Below are 26,905 nucleotides of genomic sequence, written 5' to 3' on the forward strand. Positions count from 1 at the left end.
AGATTCTAGATAAGGTCCTCTCCTCATCTGACAGCCGTGGCCCTCCACCAGTCATCTGGATCCCTGATCCTGGCCCTCCACCAGGCCCCTGCGTAGAGGAGGTCCTCAGGGCTGGTTGCCTTTCCCCAGATAGGCTCCCCCCTGCCATGGACCCCACTCCAACACTACACAGGCAACTTCTCATGACTGACTGGATGTGTTCCTAAAGTTTTTCTAGAAAAAAAAAAAAGGTGTTTGGATCTTGGAATACATTTTTCCATAGAATTGACAGATTGGTGGGTGCTGTCCCAGAAAAACGATTTAGTATACATGCTTCCACACTGAGCACTAACAAGTATGAGTGCTGATACCATAAAAGCTCTCCCCACTTCCCATCAGCCCACGTACAGCCAGGCCACAGGACAGAAAGGGGGACTCATGAGCCTTCACACCCACCCTGGCACTGGCTGCCAGCAGACACTTCCCCTCTGAGTCCTTGGCCTATAAGACTCCAGCCTTAGCTGTCCTGAAGGCCGAATTCACCCAAACCTGGTCTTTCCCATTTTTCATTGCTTAATGGAATCTCCATCTGGACCTCCTGGCAACTTCTCTCTAGCCAAACCCACTGTGCTCCAAAGGCAAGAGCCCAAGGCCAGAGGACCAGGAGGCCTGGGTTCTGTCACCAGCAGCCGAGCCTTCTTCTGGGCTTCACCATTCTCCAGAGTAAAAATATAAGGGGCAATGCAAGAAACTATCCATGGCTCCCTCCTGATTCCAGAGACACAGCCACTCTCATTTGCCTTTCCTCTTTTATGTCCCTCCAATGTCTCATGCTGCTAACAATTGCCTCCTTCTTTTCCCAGCAAACTAGCACAAAATGTCAGTGTCCAATTTGACTCTTTTCTCCCTCCCTCAAATCCAATCAGTCACCAAATCCTGCAGGATTTCTTGGCAAGCTCACTCACTTCTGTTTCCTCTTCTCCATCGCTACTGCCATTCCCTTGATTTAGGTCTTAATCTACTTCAGCGGGTTAGTCCAACAGTGCATTCTCACAAGAAGTTCCCCTCTCCCTCCAATCTGCCCTTCCCCACCCTGAATCCTTCTCAAAACACAGCTTTCACACCCCTTTTCCTTATTCAAAGGCCTTCAATGTCATTGGGATAAAATTTAAATTCTTTTGCTTCAACCTTCAAGGCCTTCTATGATCTATCCACAGCCTCAGGCTATCGCCCCACCTCTCCTGATGTCCCCTCTCCACCTCACCCTGTGACTCTAGCCATGTGGGCCTCATTGGGCTTGTCCCAGTCTTTCATGTTCTGGTCTTATTCCCTCCCTCATCTCCTACACAAAATAACCTGCCCTTAACCCTTTACTGAGGCAAACATTGCAAAACCAGCTAGCTCAAGGCTCCTGTCTGTCACCAACTCTTCCTGAACATCTGCCATGTGTAGGCTGCACAGCAGGGCTGATGCAGCCCTAGAGCAGCTCTGAGTTTGCAGGGTGTGTGGCTAGAGATATGCAAATGAGGTGCCTAAGTACTGCAACAGAGATCTGTATTTGATGCTATACATATGCAGTATTAGAGAGCAGAGTAAACATGACGTGGGGGTGGGGGAAGGAGAGGTGTTTCAAGAGTTTGATCTACATTAATATGAAGGATTAATAAGAGTTAGTTCATCTGGCAGAGCAGAGGCCAAAGGGCCGTCCAGGAAGAGGAAGTAATATTTGCAAAGGCAGAGAGGCACAAAGGATAGATGGGGGACAGTGCAGATGCAGCTGGGGAGCTAAATTATCACCAGCTTCTGCAGAGCCCTGAATGCCATACAAAGATGTTATACTTTCTCCTTTCAAAGAGGCAATCTTATTCCATCTGTGTCTAGACTTTCTTTCTACAGGTGTGTTACAGAGGTCAACATTACCATGCAACAGGAAACATGGCGATTCAAAGCATTGTGCACAAGGAATGCTCAGTTATCAGTGTGCAGAACAGTGTATGCAACAGAGAGAGGAAATGAAAGTAAGAATTATCAAGGAGCACCAAAGTAAGAATTACCTAGAAACAGGTATCATACATTTCCTGAAGACAAAGCTGAGCGTTAGCAGCCCCCTGGAACTCTTGGGGCCACTTGGGTCTAAAGCTAAACAGATGCTCTTGGACAGCACCTCCCAGAAGATTACTTACCTGGTGCCTGAGAGACAAGAAGGGATCTCCTGAAGATCCACAAGGTCAGACCAGACCTGGCTTTCAGGGTACCATCAAGTATTGAAGCCAAAGAATGATGCCAGGAAACACAAAGTGGAACTGTTCTGAAGAAGGAGGAAGCAGGAAAAAATAGTGACTCAGGAAAACACAAAGCTGCCAAATGTTTCAGCCTGGTGGTGCCCACACCAAGTGGTGACAGTGTCACTTTACTTTCCCCCCCGAGTGTCACCTCTTGAATGGGGGGTGCCCCATCTGGGAGCTTAATAAATGCCTCCTAGTGTGTTCACATTAGCCCTTCCTTCTCATATTTTGCAATAGGGACTCCACCAGAGGATTTTAAGCAGGGAAGTGTCATGAACAGATTTGTATTTCAGGAAAACAGTTTTCTAATGGCCCAGTAAAAAATAACTTCAAATCTTACCCCAAATGTTATAGTATTACCAACCCTCCTCCAAAGCTGGATTCTCTCTCTTTTATAAAAAAGATATTTTTTTTATTGATTTCAGAGAGGAAGGGAAAGAGAGAGATAGAAGCATCAACGATGAGAGAGAATCAATGATTAGCTGCCTTCTGCACGCCCCCCACAGCGGGTGGAGCCCACAACCTGGGCATGTGCCCTGACCAGAAATCAAACTGTGACCTCCTTGTTCATAGGTCAACACTCAACCACTGAGCTACACGGGTCTAGCCAAAGCTGAATTCTTTCAGAATCACTCTTCCCTCCTCCCTTGGCCTGTGCAGTCAGTTCAAGAGACTAACAGGGCTTACTCCCTAGCCCCCTGTCTTATAGAGCAGCGGTTATCAACCTGTGGGTCGCAACCCCTTTGGGGGTCGAATGGCCCTTTCACAGGGGTTGCCTAAGGCCATCAGAAAACACATATATAATTACATATTGTTTTTGTGATTAATCACTATGCTTTAATTATGTTCAATTTGTAACAATGAAATTGGGGGTCACCACAACATAAGGAACTGTATTAAAGGGTCGTGGCATTAGGAAGGTTGAGAACCACTGCTCTAGAGTCTCTCCTGCCTCAGTGTCCCACCATCTCACACCAAATATAGGGCCTCATCACTTCTTACCTAATTGACTTTCCAGGGTCCTATCTGGGGCCTCCACCCCCAGTGTCTTTGCCCCCTAGTCACTGCTTCCCACAGCATCGCCAAGAGTCCACCACAGCCGGTCCCACCCAGCCTTCACCTGGGGAAACTTGGTTAAAAATATCCCAAACATACTTAATAGGAATAGTTTAAAAGCTCCCCGAGGCGATTCTGAGGCATAACCAGGCTTTGCAAACTACAGCTCTAAATCCTGGTTATAGATAGTGAAAAGCTCTCTCACAACCTAGGAACAGGTTAGAAATGCAGAATGTCAGGTCACACCCTTGACCTAGAGATCAGAATCAGCATTTGAACAAGATCCCCAGGCGATTCTTAAGCTTGTTACAGTTGAAGAGCACTGCTCTAAAGTGTGGCCTGGCCATTCATCCCACAATACCAACATTTACTGGGTTTTCTCCACATCAGATTAGGATTTGGGAAGCTGGAAGGGTAGGGCAAAGGCCCCCGACTGTAAGCTCACAGAAACATCCATCCTTCCCCTGCTTCAGGCCCATTATTGGCTTCCATGCTTTCAGACAAAGTCCAGACCTCACCACCTGCTGGGACCATGTTTTTCATCCTTGTCAACTTTATTGCCTACCACCCCATAGGGGCCCAGCTGGACAACTTGCCACTTCTCAGGGCTAGCTGGTGCTTGCCTGCTACACAGCTCCCACAGCCCAGGTCACACGCTGCCCACCTCTGCCTGGAGAAACTCAGGAAACATTCTTCGAGGTCCATTACATGACACCCCTTTCTTGACATTATCCCAGATTTTCCCTGCTCAGATGAAAAAGATAGGAATTCCCACCACTCTTTGCTCATACCTCACGCACTGGGTAAGTAATCTGGGAGGTTAGCACACTTGCTACAGCGACCCCAGGAAAGAAGTGACCATGGTACTGTTTGTCTCCCCAGTAGCAATAAACTAGCAACTGGCACATCCTCAAATCTCAAAGAAATAATAATAATGTGTTAAATTATCACCCACTTCAAAGTCATTTAAAGATGAATTTAAGCAGAATACAAATGGGTTGTCTCTCGTAAGCCCCAAAGAGAAACATAAGCTCTAAATCAAATAACATTATGTTTTCCATATACAAGTAAAAACCAAAGACTGAACATGCTGAAGATGAATTCATTATTTTTACAGCCAATTACCTTTCTGTCGTTGGGCATTTTACTTCACAAAATGCAATAACATTTGGAAACACTTCAGGTTTGTATTATAATCAATTCAGGAACTGGGAGAGGAAGGAGAGAGATGAAGAGAAAGACAGAAGTAGACCCAAACTGGAGAGGGAGACGGATCTATACCAAATACCCAGCTGCTGTAAATGTAAAAATATAATAGTCTGCATTTTTTTTAATAATTAAAAAACGACCAGAATGCCTGTTTCGATCCCACCCAAACTTTGAAAAGTTCTGGTCTGTAGCTATATAACTTTATTTTTATCTGAGGGAAAACTGGGGTCTGGAGTGGGGATGTCAGGAGGGAGAGGAGGAGCCCACTTTCCTGTAGGACCACCCCCTTCCTGCTGTCTAGTGGGAGGCAGTGGCTCGAACGGTTCAAAAGCCTGTTGCATTCTTGCAATTACAGTATAGAGCTGGTCGCAGCCAAGGCTTAGCATCCGGACACACGCTCTGTCACACAGATTTACTTGGGCAAACAGACCATAAACTTGCCGACCACCTTGGGCTCTCAAGGTTACGCTGCTGCCCCAGCGGACCGAGCAGAGCTGACATACTACACAGCGCTGAAGGGGCGACTACCCAGCGCACCTCCAGGGACATCCTAGCACCTGTAGGGGCGCAGACTGTCCCTAGTCCCTGGCAGAGCAGGGTGCAGGCTCGGAGCAAATCCACCGGAGTTATACCGTCCTCCCAGCCTTCCGGCCAGAGAAGGGGAAGAGGGTCCCCGTCCTCGCGCTCGGGACACGCTCTGACGCCATCCTGCCCCTGGCCTCCACTCCGCAGGGGGTTCTAGGATCTGGGGACTCAGGGTCCCAGGCAATGCTCCTGCGGGGTCTGCAGCGGGCCTGGGGGCGTGGAGAGAGCCCACTGACCTGGGTGCGGGACTCCTCTCCGGGCGGCTCAGGTGTGCGGGCCGCTCCCGTGTCCTTCCCACCTCCGAACATGAGAGCTGAGAGCCGAGCTGCAGGTCACTGACCCACCGACCAACTGACCGACCCACCAGCGGACTGGCCGGCAGCGGCCGGGTCTGGAGCCCACGTGACGGGGGCGGGGACCCACGGAGGCTCATCCCGAGGCGCCCGCTTCCCCCGCCTTTCTTCCCCTGGGACCGCCCTCCGGCCACTCCCCCGCCCTCTCCCGCTCCTCTGCGAACCGAAGGACCTTCCTCCACAGGTTCGGGTTCCCTAGGGACCGGCCTGGTCACTCCGCCCCTTCGAACCTGCCCCAGCCCAGGTCCTCCCAGCCCCGGCCCCGCCCCCGGCCGCGCTCCTAGTTCCCAAGCCCCGCCTCTCCCCGAAGACCACGCCCCCAGGGCCCCGCCCCGCCCTGTCACCTTCCCATCCCCGCACCCTTGCCGCCCAGAGAGGCCGCTGGACGGTTCCCGGCTCTCAGTCCTGGGCTTCTCCGGCCTTCAGCACCATCCCCCGGCGGAAAGAGAGGAAAACGGGGAAGCAGGGAGGGAATTCGTGCCGCGAATTGCCGAGAAAGAAGCCATAGAAAAACCGATTAGAGGCACACACAGCGCTACTACCCTTTGGATGGCCGGACTCCCGGGCCGGTGAGATTCTGTCCCAATTGAGGTTGGCCAGAGGGAAGCCTCTCATTCCCTGTCTCCCCGTCCAACCCCAGCCCGCCCCTCAGTATGGAAGGCCCTGAGGCACCCGAGGGTCCCCATGCACTTGAACCCCTGGACTTGGGGTGGAGGTCCTTCTAGTGGTCAGCGCCATCTAGAGGCACTGGTGCCCTGTCTTGTGAGCAGCTGAGGACAAGAAGCAGCTCCCGGTGCCCAGCACCAAGGCTGGGGTCCACAGACCCAAGATAAGCGTTGACGGTCTGACCACAGGAACGGATTCTAGAATCTGGGCAGGACCGGGCCCTGAAGACCCAGTCCAAAGCCTTCCCCTAGTGCAGTGATGGCACACCTCTTGAGCTCGGCGTGTCAGCATTTTGAAAAACCCTAACTTAACTCTGGTGCCGTGTCACATATAGAAATTTTTTGATATTTGCAACCATAATAAAACAAAGATTTATATTTTTGATATTTATTTTACATATTTAAATGCCATTTAACAGAAAAATCAACCAAAAAAATGAGTTCGCGTGTCACCTCTGACATGCGTGTCGTAGGTTCGCCATCACTGCCTAGTGCGTGGCCTGAATCCCCTTTGGTTGTACTGGTAGGTTGTTGCCCTGCCTAGGCCTCCAAGCACTAGTTGCTCGGTTCTGCTGATTAAAATCCCTGTGTGGGCCTCAGATGGCAGCGACACCAGGGACTCTGGCATAGTCCCCAGCTCTGGCAGGAGTCACCACAGCCCTGGCCTCAGTTTTTATTTTTTTTCCTCCACATTTCTACAGGCTGGAGTGTTGACAAACGCCACAAGACACATCTTTTTACAAATTACCCCGGTGGTCTGAAATTACCAGTGTGCCCAGAAGATGTACATATGAACAGAACTTAAGCCAGCCTGGCAAATATGAGACTCCGGCCACTGCAGGAACCTGGCCAGAAGCAGACGAAGGGCAAAGCCAGCAGAGGAAGGCTGGGGCCCACAAGAGTTGTGTTACAACAGGACACCCTCCAGTTCTCTTTCACTTCCTTAAAATAGCAGCAGGCAGGCTCCTGTGGAGGAGGCTGCCGCAGTTCAGAGTTCATGGGTGTTCCCAAGTCCCACATGTCATTGCCCCAGGGGGCCCACTGCCCAGCCCCCAGCCCCCAGCCCCCAGAAGATGCTAGTCTGTTCTCAGAATTATGCCATTGCTTTAAAAAAAAATCACTTTAAAGAATGGTGTTAGTCACTGGCTCTCAAGCGCATTTGCACTGTGGAACCACTTTGGAGGAGGGGACTCAAAAATGTATCTGAGCCCCACCTCCAGAGGGTTTGGCCTGGCATTAGGATTTTTAAAAGCTCCTCAAGCGCTTACATGCAGTAAAGTTTAAGAACCATTAGTATAGGTCATAGGGACTTTAATCTGGACTAAAATCCAACAAAAACCCCAGAGCTAAAAGGCGATTTACCTGGAAGAAGCCAAAAGTGTACAAAAGTGGCACATTACTAGGGGCTTCCTGGGGAAAATGTCTTGACCTAAAAGAGTGATTCTAGCTGCAGGAATTTCAGGCACCATGTGGGTTGTTAGTCAAAAGTGCACCCTGCAAAACTATCAATTCAAAAAAACAAAGCAGGTCACAAATGAAAGTCACCCTCTCCTCTGTGCTTCCAAAGGAACCATGTGCCCAGGACTCGCACGTATCTCCACTCGCTAATAACTCTACTCTCCCCTCCTCTGAGAGTCAGTTCACATCCCTTCTCCGTGTGAAATGGGTAATCTTCTTTTACCCATAGGGTAGGGAATGTCCCCAAACCCATGGACCGGGTAATATCATCATGTTCATGCATACCTGCCTCATTCCACGATGGATTTGAGCTTTCCGTATCACTCTATTAGAACGGAGGGTAATTGCAATGTATCCATGGGGTGAGTAATCCCATTCTGCCAACGATCCATTCAAATGCTACAGAGAAGAAAACCTCTCTTCACTGCCTATGGCCCGGGCCTGAGCTTGGCAGAGTCTGGAAAACAGCTGCAAGTATACAAAGCAAACCCTCTCACGTGACCAACCTGGAAGCACAGGGGCCTCCGCACATGACACGGACTGGCACCAGAGCCTGCACTTGTGACCCGAACCTGGCTGAATTGGACTAAGGCGTGGGAAAGATTTTGAAGAAGCCCCTCTGGCCAGGCACAGCTGCCCTCTGTCCCCTGTGCCACATGGTGTGTCTGCTGTGGCAGGGAGTCACTTGCAGGCTATCTGGCTTCCATCCAGAGTCCAGAATATTTACCAAGGGCCTCAGTGTATTGAGGCTTGTTCACCGTAAACCCAGGCCTGAAACTGCTTTGCTTGAGGGCATGTAGGCAAATTAACCTGATGAAGTTTGTTTGCTTAGTGTCAGCTTTATTGTATTTCAAGCAAGAAGAGAGATGCTGGGGAATAAAGACCAGAAGAGGCTAGAGGTCCGGTCCTCATCTGCAGACTGGTTTTCTGGAGGAAGTAGCTTCTGAAAGGCCTATAAGAAGGTCTTGTGTGAACATGAAAAGTAGTTAAAGGGAAGACCATTATTTTTGGTACGAAATGATGAACGTATTGCTTATAAAGATTGGGTGAACAAACATACATATCGAGTGTCCCCCCAAAAATGTATACACACACTTTGAATAATTATAAAAGCAGTGTTTATTAAAATACATTTCATTTTCAAAATTGAGCTGTTGGCTGTTAAAGGGTGCCTACGTTTTTTGGAGACACCCTGTATTTGGTGCTTCCTTGGGCAATGACAAAACTATGGGATTTGCAGTATTTTATTGCTCTGCCTTTCATTTTGTAGCTATGTTATTTTAAATGGCTCACCTAAGCTCTTCTCATCTCTAAAATGGCAACTTTAAAGATTTGTTTTGTATACAACACCATGATAAGAATTAAAAGTGTAACAAAGGTGCAAACACTTTGCACCTGGAAGGTGGTATTCAAATGCTAATGTGTTTACCTTATTATTATATCTGCCTAGCTTGGTAAAGAGGCGGAGCTAGGGGAAATCCAGATTAAACATCAATAAAAAAGCGTACTTTAGTTTAGGCAGTAAACATGGAAGAATATCAAAAGGCATTTGTGAAAGAGGAAAGCATCTGGGCAAAGGCCAGAGGAGAGAAAAGCCAGCAGTATCAGAGGATGGCCTGCATGTCTGACTGCTTGGCGGGATGGGGTGGGTAGAGTTAGAGTCAATGCTAGCAAAGGAAAAGGCTGGAAGCAAACTGGATCAGAATGTGGAGGGCCTTGATCGCAAGACGTTTGGACGGGTAATGGAAGTTGTTGAAAATTTCTGAATGCCAGACTCTCCTTTAAGCTCTTGGAAGATCTCTAAGGCAGCAACATCTGGGAGGAGGCACATGCATTCCGACTTCTAGACCCTCTCACTGTGTGTGATTAGAGGGAGACAGTATTGCAAAGGGGCTGTGGCCTCAGTGTCCTGGAGAGCAGTTTCCAAGGCCAAGGCGAGCGCTCTCCCTCCGGCTGTAATGCGTTACTTCACAGGCTGCTTTCTCTTTGTCTGGAGTTTGTAAATGATCTGGTTTCCATCATTCCAGGCATAGAGCTGCTTATCTCTGGCGTTGTAATGGATCATGGAATGACTTCTCGGCCGCCTGGGAAAGAACAAGTTGGGCAGATCCTCCTCACTGATAGTGCCCCGTGGGTCATAGACACAGGTGATGCGATGCGGGCCGTGGCCACCAGAACGATAGACCACGTAGAGGACCCCACACAAGAGGAACCCAGCTTCAGCGTCCTGGCTGCTGCATGGAGTGTCCCATGAGTGTTCCACTCCGAGCGTGCCAGGCTCAATTTTTGTGAGAACCAAGTGGGCATGGAGGCCTGGCCCTGCGTGGATGGCCCAGAGCCCATGCTCATCCACGGCCAGGTCAATGTAAGTTGAAGGGGAGTGCTGGTAGACCAGGGCTCGGCCTGCCCCTCCTGGGAGCAGCATCCGATCCTCCACAGTCTTCTTCTGCAGATTGTATTTGACTATCTCATTGGGAGTCCCTTGATTATGAAAAAATAGGAAACCTTTGTAGACCACTTGGCCCGTTCCCTGCCAGGAATGTGGTAAGATCAGCTTCCGGGGGCGTGGCTTGGTGCTATCTTCCAGGAGTGCCCCCATGTTTGCAAATTCCCGAACGGTGTTATTTCTGGATCCGATTAAGAAATAAACCTTTGGAGAGTTGCTGGAAGCATCTTTCATCCAAGAGCCATCTGTGTCCAGAGTCTTCTTCACTATTTTCAGAGACTTTATGCCCATCAGCATGTTGTCACAGCCTGGCCAAACAGGAGAAAAAGGGAAGGTTACTTTATAAACATGAAATATCTGCTTTTCTCAAAGATGGCTTTCCCCCCCCTTCATTGTCTAGAATGAAGTTATCACATAGATCAATGACAATTTATGGTATGATTCAATGAATCAAATAATTAAATGAGTAAATGGGCCTCTGCTAAGGGAGTTGCTGTCCAGTCAGAAGAGTCAGCATTTCATTCAAGTCAGGATACAAACAGCCACTTGCTGTCAAAAGCCCTGTTCACTCTCTAGAGCACTTGGGGGCTGAGAGACAGGGAGAATGACTTAGGTGTGAAGCTGCCTAATTCAATTCCATTTGCCAAGGTTTTATTGGGTATCTACTGTGTTCTTAGCATATAATACTCCCAGAACAGTGCTAAATATTAAGGGTAAAGAAATCTATTTCTGACATTGCCATGAAAACAAAACAAAACATGCCTTAGCTAAGATAAGAGATACTTGGAGCAGAACCAAATCACCCCAGTTCAACCCAGCCTAGATCAACAAACCCTAATTCAATCACAGACCATGAGAACAAATGATTGTTGTTTTAAGTTATTCAGTTTTGGTGTTGTTTGTTTCACAGTATTTTTGAAGCAACGGATCTCTTTTCTACTGTATAATCTCTCTCTCTCTCTCTCTCTCTCTCTCTATATATATATATATATATATACACACGCACACATATGTGTGTGATAGTTTTTTCTTGTATTATTATTTATTAACTATTGTATTATTTTCCATACAAACAACTGTAAACCTACTTTTGCCCCAACACACACACACACACACACACACACACATAAAATCAACACTAGATCATCATCTAGTGAAGGACTCTGGCCCTAAACTACTAGAACATCATAAGAGCTCTATTCACCCAATCATTTATTTATTCATGAACTCATGCATGCATTTAGTCAGCAGACATTGGACACCTACAAAGGCAAGATACTGACCTGGGTGTTATGAGCTGGGGGTGCCATGGGCTGAGATGCAATGATAAATTAGGAGTAGTTCTTGCTTAATACATATTTGACTAACTAGGATATAAAGCTTAATGTGAATTTTTTTTTTTACAAAAGAAGAACAGGGGCCCTGGCCGGCTTGGCTCAGTGGATAGAGCGTCGGTCTGCGGACCGAGGGGTCCCGGGTTCGATTCCAACCAAGGGCACATGCCTGGGTTGCGGGCTCGATCCCCAGTAGGGGGTATGCGGGAGGCGGCTGATTGGTGATTCTCTCTCATCATTGATGCTTCTATCTCTCTCTCCTTCTCCCTTCCTCTCTGAAATCAATAACGAAATATATTTAAAAAAAAAAAAAAAAGAACAGGAAATAGAGATGTCATTTGAGGAGGTAGAGGCTAATCTGCATTTGAATTGGCCCTTGAAGAATGACATTCTAAGATAGATGGGAAGAACATTCCTGACAGTTAACAAAACCTTATTTGGGAAAATCCTCCAAGATTCGTGTTAACAACATAGTATCAAATTTAAAGCAATTTGAGGCATCAAATTTATGCCTCAAACTAGATGCATAAAACAAAGTAGTAGATTGAAACCAGATTTATGCTTGGAACCTTGAGGGCGGGGCTAAGGAAGATGGATTTTATTCTACAGGCAGATAGGGAGCTACTGCGGATTTTAAGTAAGGGTGAGCAATGATCAAGCTGTTCAACAAGATTAATTAGCTGGCAGTCACGTGTATAATAGATACTTGGGAGAGAGGCCAAAATCAGGGAAACCAATTAGAATATTTCTATAATTCAAACAGGATGATAAGGATATAAACTAGGTGGAGGAAAATAAAACGAAAAGAGGGGTTTACATTTTTCTAGTTCCTTATTGCCACTTCAGACTATTATAATTCCACTTTTATGCAAAACAAAACAAAACAAAAAAACAATCCCAACCCTTCCTTCTTTGTAGCTTATACTGCCAACTCCTAGTCTAAGTAACTGACTATTGTCCAGGATGCTACCCCAAATGCATCAAGAGCCTGAGCTCTGCAACCTCTTCCACTCCACAGCACCTTACTTTCAAGTCACTTTAGCAACGCCCTCCCATGGCCATACTCTGGATCCCCTCTCCCTTTAAAACTGTTCCCTACCATAAATCTAAATCTCTAATATCCTACCTTCACCACCACCAACATCTTATTTTTCATTTCTCACTCCTTTGCTCTCACCCCCTCTGTTCTTCCATTTCCTCATGCTGTCCAGTCCTTCCACCTCTACTTTCTCCCAGGCCATCAGCCTTTTCTTGGCCTCACTTCCTTTCCCATCCATCCTAGACCACAGTAATAGCTCTCTCACCAGCACTTTCACCCTCCAATCCCTCGTTACTCCACAATATTCCACTCTACAAAAATCAGTTCAAACATCTGCCTCTGCCCTGGAGAGTGCACTGGAGAAAATCTCACAATGGTGCATCTTGGTGCCACTACACATTAGGGGTCTCCAACCTCAGCTGAGCCCTAAATACAATACTGCTTTTCATGGTTAGCCTCACATCTTCCACATAGCAGCTATTTTATGCCCCCCAGAATTATCCCATCATTCCCTTCATAACAACAGACCAACCATTTGAAAAATGAACACCATTAGACATGAACTCCCTTCATTTCCTTTCCCTCACTTACAAACTTTTTCTTCAGTTGTTCCTGCCCTTGTTACCCTCCCACACATTTTAGAAGAGGCCATGCCATTCCTCCTGTCCAAGACTAACACAGTCACTGTGCTCTGGCCTCATCCTTTCCTGGCTTCTTCTAGACCTCCTTGATGAGTTATCACCTTTCTGTCATCTTGACTTTCTCCTTCACTATGAATTCTTTAACTTGTAAACATCTTGCCTGCATTAAAAAAAAATTCTCTCTCAGTAGACACCCTTTTCTAGTTACTTCACTAGATTCTCCTACAGAATAGTCTACTTCCTCATATCCCATTCTTTCACATCATTATAACTTCACAGAAACTACTCTTCATAATGTTACCAGGAAAAAAATCAGACCTTTTATGTCCATATCTTCCTTGGCCTTTCTATAGTATGACATAATTGATCAATTCCTCCTTCTTGAAGATTTCTCTTTCCTTGATCTCTATGTCACCACTGTCTCTGTATGCCTACTTGTTTTTATCTCTGATTGCTTATGGCAGAGACAATGTCTGTCTGTGTTCATCAAATGCATTTCATTTTTCTCATCCCTAGTTACACATTCGCAGCCTCCTTTGAAGTTAGGTTGCACCCAGTGGCCTGTGAATTGTCCAGTGGGAACTGGACAGAACTGGTGTAATCCATTTCCAGCTTGCCCTTAAATATGCTATTTTACAGAAGACCTTAGAGTCTTAGAATTTTGGGTCAAGATGAGATTTGTTCTACTGGTCATTTCAGGGATCATCAGTTCTAATTGAGGACGTGTTGGGACTGCTTTGTTAGTCTATTGTGAGGTGAGTGGTGTCATGGGGCAGAAAGTATGAAGAACTCTATGGGTCTCTCTCAAATACTGATGAGGTCTGTGTCATGGGTAGGAGAGGATGGTGTTGATAAGGGCATGGAACTCTATGGTCCTCCCTCACTGACTGGAGGGTGAGGTGGTGAAATGATACACATGTGTATAACAGTCTCTCGAGGAGAACTGGGCACTCTGAGGGCCTCCTTAAATCCTTCCAAAGACTTTGGTATAAGAAGCTGATGTGCCAGTGGGTTGTCATTTTCTTGTGGTCAATTGGAGGTCATCTAGAGTTAGAGGACAAGAAATAGGGTGATGGGAGAGAAACTGGACACAAGAAAGAAAGGTGCACAGTCAGAGAAGTCTCACAGTTTCTGAGGTAAGTAAGCATTTTTTTTTTAATCAAACTGCTTGTTACTCTAGATGTTTGGGTAGAAATCCTACCATAGATCCTTAATCAATTTGTCACCCACCATTATCATACCTTCTCTTTCCTTAAGCCTCCATCATGCCCTCCTCACTCTCCTATGAAGATCTTGCCTCTTTTTTCACTGAGAAAATAGGAGCAACCTGAGAACTACATCTCCTCCCTGGATTACTGTGACAGTCTCATACTTGGTGACCATACCTCTGTCCTTGACTCCCATAGTCCATTCACAGCCAAAGGGTTCATTTTAAAATGTGAGTCAGATCATGTCACATGTCTGCTCAAAACACAGGAGTGACTTCCCATCTCACTGAGAGTAAAACTCAAGTCTTTGCCTTCCAGAGCACATGTGAACTCCCCCTAGTGCCTCTCTGGCCTTTTCTCCTACAACAGTGGTTCTCAACCTTCTGGCCCTTTAAATACAGTTCCTCATGTTGTGGCCCAACCATAAAATTATTTTCGTTGCTACTTCATAACTGTAATGTTGCTACTGTTATGAATCGTAATGTTAATATCTGATATCCAGGATGGTCTTAGGTGAACCTTGTGAAAGGGTTGTTTGACCGCCAAAGGGGTCGCGACCCACAGGTTGAGAACCACTGTCCTACAACTTTCCTATCTTGTTCATTTTGGTCAGCTTCACTGGTCTCCTTGCTGCTCCTCAAATTATGCCAAGCATTATCCTGCCCCAGAAATTGGACACTTTTTGTTTCTTTTGCTTGCAACCCAACTATCTTCCCCAAGATTTCTCCACAGCTTCCTCCCTCACTTCCTTTAGGTCTGTTCTCAAATGTTCCCTGATCACTAAAACCTTTTCTGGCAACCTGATAAAAAATGGCAAGCTCTTCTCCAGCTCTCTATAACCCCTTTACTCTCATTCCTTTTCCTCTGAAGTGCTTCCTATTTTCTATCTGACCTATCATAAACTCATCTGTTAACATATAGAGCTTGACTTCCTTCACTAGAATGTAAACTCCATGAGGGCATGAGCTCTGTCTTACCTGTTTCACTCACTGCTGCATGTCTTTCCCCTACGACTGCAGCTAGCACACAGGCCAGTATTTGCTGAATGAATGGATGAATGAATGAATGAATGAATGAATAAATAAATGAATGAATGAGTTTTCTAACCACCAAATCTACCAATTGCACCTAAACCCATACCCTCTGCCTTCTCTCCTGCTCTGCTTTTTCAGTGGATCTAATCCCCTCTCACTACTCAAGGATATAGCACATGAAATTATTTCTCCTCTCTTGCCTCAATAGTCTCTCCCTCCCTTTTGGATCATTCCCCACAGTAAATAGAACTTTCTAGTGTGGCTCCATTTCTCTGTTTCACTTAACAATAAAACCCCTTAAAAGAGGACTTCCCTCACCTCCAGTTACCCGCCAAGCTACTCTAATCAGCCCCAGTTCTCCACTGGTCTAAATTCCCCTGCCCCTCCACTAAATCAGTTCTTGTCAAGGTCTCTGACAAGCTTAATATTTATAAATCCAAGGGTCCGTTCTCAATCTTCAACCTACTCAACCCCTCGAAACTTTTTCTTCTCTTTTTCTGGAGCACCCCTCCCATCTTTCTGGCTTTCTTTCTTGGCATCCATTGCTGGTTCCTTCTCATCATCTACCTTTCAGTGCTCTGTCCTCATACTTCTTCTTTTCTCTACAATCACTTTCCAAGTCACCTAATTCTACCACATGGCTCTGAATCCCATATAAATTTTAAATAAAGATGAATTCCAAATTTATATCTGGAATAATGTCCTATCTTGATATACCTACTTAATTCCAAACTAATTTATCTGATTGCCTACTCAATGTCCCTGCTTAGATATCTTCTAACTTACCCCATCTAAAGCAGAACTCCTGCTTTTATCCCCCAAACTCTCTTTAATCCTACTCTTCCCATTTCTGGTAAGAACCATCCAACAAATTTATTTTCTGGAAGTCCTGCCTGATTCTTTTCCCTCCATTTCTCCCACACCAGCAAGTTATGATAGTAAAACTTACTTTTAAATTATGATATTATACTTAAATTAAAATGTTTAAATGCATCTCTCTCCCTCTCTTCCTACCACCTCTCCCTTTGTACTCCTTGAATCTTCTCCTCTTGCCTAGACCAGTGAACCTTTTGAGCTCGGCATGTCAGCATTTTGAAAAACCCTAACTTAACTCTGGTGCTGTGTCACATAGAGAAATATTTTTGATATTTGCAACCATAGTAAAACAAAGATTTATATTTTTGATATTTATTTTATATATTTAAATGCCATTTAACAAAGAAAAATCAACCAAAAAAATGAGTTTGCATGTCACCTCTGACACGCATGTATAGGTTCGCCATCACTGGCCTAGACCATAACAATAGTCTCTAATTTCTCTCCCTTTTTTACTCTTGATGATATACAGTATCTTCTCCACAAAGCAGTAAGAGTAAATTATGTGACTAACCTGCTAAATCCTTTCTACTATCACTCTTGGAATAAAATCCTAACCCCCTACCCTGTCCTAAAGGACCTAGATGATATGGCTGCTGCCTGTTTCTGAGACTTTATCCTCTCCCCTCCACTCCCTTGCTCACTGCCTTGTGACTACCTTGGCTTTCCTGCTATTCTAGGAGCAAGTCAAGTTTGTTTCTGCCTCAGGGCTTCTGCACTTGCAATTCTTTCTGCCTGGGGTGATCGTTTTCTTGATCTTTCCACAGTCTGCTCCTACTCATCTTTCAAATCTCAGTTGCAATATCATCTCTTTAAAAATCATCTTGAGACTACTGCACCTAAATTTAAAATGATGTCCTATAGCCCATAGCATCTTTTCCTTTTCCTTGAGATCACTTACCACATTCTGTAATTATGTTACCTGTTTTACTTATTAGCTTATTGGCCTTCTCCCCCACCACACTGTAAGCTCCACAACAGCAGGGCCTTTGTCTTCATGTTTACTATTGGACCCTACTGCCCAACTCAGTGCTCAATGGGTTCAATAACTATCTATTGAATTGATGAGGAAAACAGCTTCATTCAAGTAGATGTCTTTCTAGGGCCTAAACCAGTATTCTCAACCTTCCTAATGCTGTGACCCTTTAATACAGTGCCTCATGTTGTGGTGACCCCCAACCATAAAATTATTTTCGTTGCTACTTCATAACTGTAATTTTGCTACTGTTATGAATCATAATGTAAATATCTGATATGCAGGATGTATTTTCATTGTTACAAATTGAACATAATTAAAGCATAGTGATTAATCACAAAAACAATATGTAATTACTAGAGGCCCGGTGCACAAAAATTTGTGCACTTGGGGGGGGGGGGTCCCTCAGTCTGACCTGTGCCCTCTCGCAGTCTGGGACCCCTTGGGGGATGACCACTTGCTGGCTTAGGCCCGATCCCTGGGGCATCGGGCCTAAGCTGGCAGTCAGACATCCCTCTGGCAGCCCGGCAGCCCTCGGGCGATATCCACTTGCCAGCAGGGAGCAGGCCTAAGCTGCAGTTGGACATCCTTAGTGCTGCTGAGGAGGCGGGAGAGGCTCCCACCACCACCACTGTACTGGCAGCCGGCAGCCTGGCTTGTGGCTGAGCAGAGCTCCCCCTGTGGGAGCGCACTGACCACCAGGGGGCAGCTCCTGCATTGAGTGTCTGGCCCCTGGTGGTCAGTGTGTGTCATAGTGACCAGTCATTCCCAGTCGTTCTGCTGTTAGGGTCAATTTGCATATCACCCTTTTATTATAAAGGATAGATGCCTGCTGCACGGGTGGGTGTTGAGTATGTTTCCCTTCACGTTCTGCGTGGAGTAGGGTTCGGTATCTGAAAGAGGGGCCGCACACAAATGAGAGAGAAATGACACGAGATAATTTTGCCATATTGGAGGACCAGGTGGGCAAGTCCAGAAGGACTTCCACCTATGCTCAGGCCGCTCCAACCTTTTATTTGATCTGGGGTAGCCCTAGGGTAAGGATGTTTGTCTGGGGTAGCCCTAGGGTAAGGTGGTTTGAATGACACATGGATTAGCTCATCGGGAGACAATTTCCAGAAATAGGCAAAATATTTGATCAACAATAATCAACAAGGATCTACACAAGAATCTAAGGAATTCAGTGAACTAAGGTGGGGATGATGCTTCAGCTATTTACATGACTAAAGGTAGGGAGGTTGCTTCAGCTACCAATATCTAGATTAACTGGGTGGTGTCTAAATTAACTGGGTGGTGCAGAGCCCTGACCTTTGCTAGGACTTCAAAGGTTACTAGTTTTTGGGGGTCTCTGTCTATACTCAGCAAGTGAAGACAGTAAATGGTTTCCTGCAGGTGGGGGCCGGCTGGTTTGCCCTGAAGGGTGTCCTGGATCAGGGTAGGGGTCCCGCTGGGGTGCCTGGCCAGCCTGAGTGAGGGGCTGATGGGTGTTTGCAGGCTGGTCACACCCCCTTCAGGGTGGGGGTCCTCACTGGGGTGCCTAGCCAGCCTGGGTGAGGGACTGATGGCTTTTTGCAGGCTGGTCACACCCCCTTCAGGGTGGGGGTCCCCACTGGGGTGTCTGGCCAGCCTGGGTGAGGGGCTGATGGCTGTTAAGCCTCTCCCCCACAGTGGGGACCCTCTGTTTGCAGGCTGGTCACACCCCCTTCAGGGTGGGGGGTCCCCACTGGGGTGCCTGGCCAGTCTGGGTGAGGGGCTGAGGGCTGTTTTCAGGCTGGCCAAGCCCCCCTGGTGACGGAAGCTCCCAGCTTCTCCTTTCTTTCTTTCTTTCTTTTTTTAAATATATTTTATTGATTTTTTACAGAGAGGAAGGGAGAGGGATAGAGAGTTAGAAACATCGATGAGAGAGGAACATCAATCAGCTGCCTCCTGCACGCCCCCTACTGGGGATGTGCCCTCAACCAAGGTACATGTCCTTGACCAGAATCGAACTTGGGACCCTTCAGTCTGCAGGCTGATGCTCTATCCACTGAGCCAAACCGGTTAGGGCTCTTTTTTTTTTTTTTAATTCTGGGATTTATTTACCTTCTATAATTGAAACTTTGTAGCCTTGAGAGGAGCTCAGAGACAGCCAGGGCGGGCGGGAGGGAAGCTTGGCTTCCTCCATTGCCAGGGGCAACCCACGCCTTCTGCTCAGTCCAGCTTCGTGGCCACGGCCGGCTGAAAGCAGGTATCTGGGGTTTATTTATCTTCTATAATTGAAACTTTGTTGCTTTGAGTGGAGCTCAGAGCCAGCCGCGGCAGGTAGCTTGGCTTCCTCCATCATTGGGGCAACCAAGCCTCCTGCTTGCTCCAGCTCCATGGCTGCTGGCCACCATCTTGGTTGGGTTAATTTGCATATAGCCATTCTGATTAGCTGGTGGGCGTGGCTTAAGGTGTAGCGAAGGTACAGTCAATTTGCATGTTTGTCTTTTATTAGTGTAGATATATGTGTTTTCCGGTGGTTTTCGGCGACCCCTGTGAAAGGGTCGTTCAACCCCCAAAGGGGTCGCGACCCACAGGTTGAGAAACACTGGCCTAAATAGTGCTGCATATCTGGAGTTGTGATCACAGTCCTGTCTTAAGTAAATGCTATCTGTAAAGTACTTTAAAGCTTGTAAGATACTTTCAAATCCATTACTTCATTTAAAAATCGGACACAAGGTTCTCATCAAGGAAACACATGGCAGGAATGGGGTAAGGACCAACCTTAGCTGGGAGAAGCTGAGTCCCAAGAAGGTCAGTCCTTTCAGTGGTCATGTTGTCACTGTCTGTTCCCAGAAGCCCACAGAACTTGCCTGTCCCCCAGCGTGGCCAGAGCCAGACACTGGGATGAGATGTAGAAGTCTCTCAGCCATCAGCTGCCACCATGTCCCCTGATTATATGCTTTGCCAGCCTGAGGGATTGCTTCCCTGTGGCCTCTGGGTCACCTTTGTTCTGATTGACCTGCATTATAGAAAGTCAACCCCTGGGGGAAGGCAGAGGAGCCTGGGCCAGCTGGGAACCTATGCACTGCAGGAGGAGCTAACAGAGGATCCCCAGCCACAGTGAGCCTTGGGCTGTGGCATGGAAGCAGTGGGCTTCCCTGTTTACCAACGCCCGTCTCTGCTAGGGCCCAGGATACCTTTTTTCAGTCTCACAAGCTCAAGCTGTCTCATATAAACCCTTCCATATTCTCTGGTGATCATAGAGGGTGAATGCAAGCAGGTTTAAGCTTCTAAGTAATCACAGATACCTTTAATGGGGAGGAGGAAGGATATTAGAGAATCTTAGAAACTGTTTCCTATCAAAAAACAAGCACAACGGCTTGAGGAGTTAATAAATATATATATAAATACATATAATCTGCTTGGTACTGTGATAGGTACTTTAGATTAATTTATCTAATTCTTAGAATAAGCCTACATGGTATATATTTTAATCTCCATTTCCCAAGTGAAAAAAAAAGTAAAGGCTTGGATAAGTTACTTGGATAGGTCGCAGAGCTGTGTCCTTGGAGCTCAGTCTGAGCCTGGAGGCAGGGCCAGCCAGGACACCTCCAGCCAACCCCAGGGACATGTTGGAGGGGTGTGTATGGGTGTGGTGAAAAGAGGTGAAGAGTGGGTGAGTCTGGGTGTGCCTACAAAGGCACGGTGTGGGCAATGAACTCCTTGGGACCTAATCACAGGGTGATAAGATATATGCCTTAACAAGGAAGCCTCCCACCTGCCCAACCTTCTAGGAGGGAAGTCAGCAGGCTTACAGCCTAGATGTGAGGGATTATGTCTAACAACAAGGCACATTCAATGTGTCACCCCTAAGAAAATGTTCATTTAAAATGGAGAAGTACATGTTGGCAGTTACAAAATAGTCACGGGAATGTAAAGTATAGCATAGGAAATATAGCCAATAATATAACAGCTGTATATAATGTCAGGTGGGTACTAGACTCATCAGGTGGGGGGTGGGGGGATCACTCTGTAAGTATATAAATGTCTAACCACTATGCTGTACACCTGAAACTAATATAATATTGAATTCCAGCTGTAATTGAAAAATTAAAAAAATAAAGTAAATTACAGTAGAAACTAACACATAAAAATTCTTTCTCCTTCTATTCCTCCATTCTAATGCAGAGTCCTTGGAGAAACAGCAAAATGAAGAGGTGTTGATAGATGGTCTATATCAGGAAACAGTTCTGGGGGAAAAGGAACAATTTCCCCCATGTGCTCCCTTCTGCTTCTCCTATCCCTCCCTGGTCGATGGAACCTGGGCTGGAGAGTCAGAGCCCTGAGGGGTCTGAATTCCATCTCTGGTTCTCTCTGTGTCTCCCTAAAAGTCCCTTTGTCAATCTGGCCTTAGCTTAGCTTCCCCAGCCATAAAACAAGGGGTTTAGGCTGGATAGTTTTTTCAGGGCATATATTTTATAATTTTTATAAATTCCTTTTTTGGAATTTGGGGAGGATAGACTTCCAGTGTTTGAGTATAAGGGTTAGTTGAGACTCCCTGCTGTGCTTCTCTTGAGAAGAGATAATTAGCAGGAGGAAAGGAAGGATAGGAAATAAATGTAAAACCTTTGAGGCCAGCCAAGATGCAAATTATTGGCTCAAATAAACTCTTACATATATTCTCAAAGAAAGATGCAAATTACTTAACAGAGACAGTAGCATGCAAGGTTCCACCTGCAAACCAAAGAACTGAAAACCTGTGCTTTCCCCTCAGGCAAAATTGCAGACAAGCAATTAGGGCAGAATTTGGCCCAAGGCCGCAGCACAGTGAATTCGTACACAAAAATCACTTATTTGAATTTAAAAAATACTTTCCTCCTTATTTAATAACCACACTCTCCAACCCGGTGAGACTTATCCTTCAGTAGGAAGGACTCAGTAGGACTATGTTTTAGAACATCAGTCTGGATGTTGGTAGAGAATGAACTGGAGGGGGGCAGAGTGGGAGAGGGGCCACAGAGAGACAAGTAGAGTGTCTGTAAGTATAATCCAGTAGGGGTTCAAGGAACAAAAAGAGAGGCCAGGTCTTAGTAATCAATTAGAGGAAGCTGGGTAACAAACCAGATTCAAGAATGGGGTGACCGGACACATCAGATAGTGACAGAAAAGAGAGGGCAGGTTTGCTTGGGAAGAAGAATGTCAAATTCATTAAAGAGAAGAGAATTCCCAGAAAACCATGAATGTTTTGACTGCCTCTTAAAATTCTGTTATGAACTTGACTTTTTCAACCACCTGAATTGTATTCATGTTAATAAACAGTTACAAATACCTATCAAGTGACAGGTATGATGTTAGACACCAGGATGACGAAGATGACAGCTCTCAGATGAGTAGTCAATTACAACCCTTCAAGCGATTACAATAACATTGTCAATGTGAACTTAATTTTCTAGAAATTAGGGTCATGTCATTCTTTTCACACACGGAATGAGTTTCAGATATCTAGTGTGGCACTCAAGGTCCTTCCTCTGATTTCCTCTTTTTTCACTTTCCCGCCACACTAGACTGGTTACAGTCACCAACCGTGCCGTGGCCTTTCACTAACTCGGGATACATCTACTTGTCTTTCAAAACAAAATCTCTGAGTCCTGCAGGGTGGGGGTTGGGGGAGGGGGCGGCGGGGGGCGATGTTGCTCCTCCTGCATCTGAAGCATTCTGTGCAGCTCTCTCTTAGGGCACTTCTCATGCTGAACTGGAATTGCTTATTCAGTTTCCTTGCCAGCACTTCAGACAGAGACCATGTCTTATTTGTTTTTTTATCCACAGTGCCTGGGACACAGTACCTATTTCCCTCCTATTGAATCTTCTACTTACTGTCCAAACTCGGGAATCAGTTCAATTCAGATAATGCAGTATTAGTCAGTGTCCAAACCCGCTATCCCAACTCATGCTATGCAACTTAAACATCAAATTGATTTGAATAGCAAGAGGTATGTGTGGACATGAGCAGATGCTATTTCAGTGACTGAGTGCCTGGGCAGATGGACGGCAGGAAGGCAGGGAGGCTTCTATGAAATGGTACCCAGTGAGCCCTCAGAGGTGGCTTTGCAGGGCTGTGACTCCAGGGCTTAAACAGGGCCTGGAACACAATAAATGCTCTAGATGTTGTTTTTGGTGAGTTAGACAGAACTCTGCTAAATCCATGTCACAGCTTGTTCTAGGTTCCCAGCACTAAATTCAAAGTATTCCATGGCACCCAGTACGGAGCCCTGACAGCTTTCCTTTTTTTGGTGATTAGCAATAGATTGTGAGAAAGAAAACAGACTTGATCTGTGGCTGGTTGCTTCATGGGGGTGCACGGAAGCTGGAAGCTGTGTGTGTCCAGTCTGCTTGCACCATGCAGCTGGAGTCCCACACAGCCAACCTCCTTCAGGTGCCTCCTGCCAGAGGCGGCCAGCTCTCCATACCCCTTACCTTAGTCAATTTTCCTCCATAGTATTTATTATTTTCTATTGGACATGTTATAAGTTGATCTTTTAACATACTCACTGTTTGACTCCTCTCAATTGAATGTAAACCTTAGGAGGCAGGGCTTTGTCAAATCTGTATATTCACTGCTATATGTCTTATCTTAGAACACCAACTAGCACACATTACAATTTCTATATTTTAAATATGAATAAGGTGAATATCAATAGATGTAACTTATACAAAAAACAAAACAAAACCTCATTGGGGTCCTGAATAATTATAAAAAGTGTAAAGGGTTCCTGAGACCAAAGTTTGAGAATGCTGTCCTAGAGGATCCAGGCTGGTCAACACTGATGGGAAGCAAAGCACGAAGTGGGCTGTCCTCTGGGAATTTCTGATCAAACCGCTCTACTCTGAATCCATTATCTGACTGTTGCAACACTTAAGCATTCCAAGGTTGTAATTATGAACTTCCTGCTTTTATTTATTTTTCATTGAAAAACAGAGCTGGTTTTTGGTTTTTTGGGGGTTACTTGGGGTGTAGTGTTCCCCGCCCCCCTGTAATATTCTTACCAAACTAAAAAAATAGAAATGTTCTTTTCCATTTCTAGATGTGGTACTGCCATTCTCCCATTTGCGTAGTTAGAAACAAAGTCATTTTGACATTTCGCCATGGATTTTCCCTGTGAGATAAATCTCATTTCATTCTGTTCTTGTCCTCCCTTTCTCAAATTCTAGGGCCTGTTATCCTGAACTTGAACTTTGCAGCACTCTTCTCAATGGCTCTTCTATCTCATCTCAAAACTATCAGGCACACTAATGCCCGATTCACTGTTCTCATATAGAAAATTGCAAACTTAAAAACTGATCCTGAATACTGCCTGTTTCCAGGGGGTCAAGACCAAATGCCTTGTTAGGGTGGGCTCTGGAGCCAGACTTGGAACTTGCTTTGGCCAAAAGAATTTGGTAAAAGTGACCAGATCTTGGTGTGCTTTTGCCCTCTCTCTCAGACCTCTGCCTCCACCAGGTTCACCTTCTGAAAGATCAGAGGTCAAGTCTTCCCAGCTGAAGTCATTGCCAGCCATCCCCGGGCAATGTGCCACTAGGGAACCCAGACAAGAGGGGCCAAGGCTGGCCCAGCCCAAGAGAACTGCCCCGCTCTCCTGTAGACTCCTGAGAAATAACCAGTGATTGTTTCAACTGCTCACTTTCGGAGTGGTTTGTTATGTGGCATTATTGTAGCAACAGATAACGGACACGGGGTAGAGGTGAGGGGGTGGGGAGCAGAGATGAAAGCTGAGATGAATCCCGTGTGTCTCAGGGGTGATACGTCCTCTGTATGTAGCAGGAATGTGGGAGGAAGTCAGGCTGCGTGAAACACCCTGAGCCACAGCTCCTTCATCTGAAAATAAGTCATCATGGTGTCTACCTAGCAGAGTTATCATGGACAAGATAACAGATAAAAAGTGCTTAATGCAATCTTTGTCTAATAAACTACTTCTCAAGGTCAGAAAATATTGATTTCTATTCTGTTCCAGGCACTGTGGAAGACTTGAGAAACACAGCATGAATAATGCAGGGATGCATGAAGTATATTTTTGTTTTCAGAATAGCAGATCAGACACAACGTAGAGCATCGGGTAAATGGAGATAGGCAGTAGTGGCACAGGACGAAGCTGAGAAATGTTCAAAGTTGCTGTGGTCAACTGTTGACTTGTTATCTACTTTCATAATAAAAGTAAATCCAATAACTATAGTACATACATTATTCACAGTTTTTATTTACTCAGCAGGTATTACTTTCATAGAGAATAACACAATAAATTATTTAAAGAAAGCTAGATTAGGGTCAGGTTGTAAGGGCTTTCTTTATGCTATTTTATGGGGTTTGCTTTAGCCTGTAGGTTGTGGTTGCCATCAACGTTGATAAAGCAATGATAAAGTAACTCTAGCAAGATGACCCTGATGACAGCAGTATACAAGAAAGCCTGGTACGGCAAGAGAGTGGCAGCCTGAAGATCAGTTAGGAGGCTCTTATAACCAAGACCAGGGATGATCAGAGAGTGGTGCAGATGGAAAGAATACATTTGAGAGATACTCAGAAGGAAGAATCTACGGGATGTGGTGCCGGTCAGATGAGGGCCCAAGAGATGCCCTGAGATTGCTAGCACAGGAAAGTGTGTGTGCAGCTCTTCTGTGAACTGAGAGAACCAGAGGGAAGCAGAGGAGTCTTGTAGTTTAAGAGTAAGTGAAGAAAAGTCAGGAATTAAAAATCTAGAAGGTGGGGGAAGAAAATGGACCCTTCTCGGCCAGGATTTAAAAGGATTTAAACCAAACTGTTTATGGTAGGAATCACCATCAAATAGCAACCAAGAGAATTGACATGGTCTTCATATGAGTCCCACAATAAGATCAGAAGCAGCTGAGCCTTACGGGCACAGGCATCTAGTCTCAGAACAGAGGGCTCCCACCTTAAGTGCCTCTGTGACAGGCCTGGAGATGACCTGGAGATGACCTCCCTGCCTCCAGTCTCACCCTCCTGTGCACACTCAGCCTCCCCTACTGCAGTCCCTTCTGTACACTGTGACCAGCATGACGTTCCTAAAACCTCCGTCTGAGCCCTGACACTCCCATGCTTACCACTATCCAGCAGCATAGCACACACAGTGGGAAAGGTGTAGGGTGGGAGCCAGCCTGCCTTCGTTTGAATCCCAGTTCTGGCGCCAATTAACTCTGAGTCCTTGGAGAGTTGCTTATCATCTCAGTGCCTTGATTTCCTCACCCATAAGTGGGGGATGATTGTAACCCTATCTCATAGGGTTGTTGTGAGAATTAGGTGATATGATCCAATATATAAAATGCTTAAAGTTGACCTGCTACATAACAGGCACTTAATAAATACTAGCTACTCTTGTTCACATTACTTTCATCTCCCGCAGTGTGAAAGTGTGACCTGGCTTAGCACAAAGGAGCTTAGCTCTGGTCTGGTTCTTTAATCTCCTCTCCGAGACTGCCCCCTCACCTGAGATCTACTGAACGCTAAGCCCGATTAGGCCGTTGTGCCTCCACACACTGTTCCATTTGCTCAAAGTGCCCTTTATTCTCCATTTGATCCGTTCTTTTCATTATTAAAACTCAGCTTGAGAGTTACTTTCTAGACTTCAGTCTCCTCCATCTCCAAGGCAGCCCTGACCTTGCTTAACTGCTAATGCCGGCCCCTTCTGCTTCTGTGACACCTCCACCAGAACAGTCACACTCTGGCTGTTATCCCATTTGCTTATGTGCTTCCCCACTTGACTATAAGCTTTTTGAGGACAAGATGCTAT

At 45.9% G+C, this 26,905-nt stretch overlaps 2 protein-coding genes across 4 annotated transcripts in view; both read right to left on the minus strand.

Moving 5' to 3' along the window:
* PPFIBP2 (PPFIA binding protein 2) overlaps positions 1 to 5,485 on the minus strand; it is a 129,666-nt gene extending 124,181 nt beyond the window's left edge. The window contains exons 1-3 of one of the 3 annotated variants that reach the window (XM_070425387.1): positions 5,351 to 5,485; positions 4,446 to 4,528; positions 2,163 to 2,287 (exon numbers count right to left, since the gene is read on the minus strand). The gene's annotated coding sequence lies outside the window, so the exon portion shown is untranslated. The remainder of the gene's footprint in view (positions 1 to 2,162; positions 2,288 to 4,445; positions 4,529 to 5,350) is intronic. The other 2 variants (XM_070425389.1, XM_070425388.1) reach the window with 2 other exon arrangements.
* Positions 5,486 to 8,691: 3,206 nt separating this feature from the next.
* OLFML1 (olfactomedin like 1) overlaps positions 8,692 to 26,905 on the minus strand; it is a 29,113-nt gene continuing 10,899 nt past the window's right edge. The window contains exon 4 of the mRNA XM_070426688.1: positions 8,692 to 10,344. Coding sequence (XP_070282789.1) covers positions 9,554 to 10,344 — 791 coding nt within the window. The 3' untranslated portion in view covers positions 8,692 to 9,553. The remainder of the gene's footprint in view (positions 10,345 to 26,905) is intronic.

The sequence above is a fragment of the Myotis yumanensis genome, unplaced genomic scaffold (assembly GCF_028538775.1).
Source record: "Myotis yumanensis isolate MYYU_CA2020_CCGP unplaced genomic scaffold, mMyoYum1.0.hap1 SCAF_10, whole genome shotgun sequence".
NCBI classification, from domain to species: domain Eukaryota; kingdom Metazoa; phylum Chordata; class Mammalia; order Chiroptera; family Vespertilionidae; genus Myotis; species Myotis yumanensis.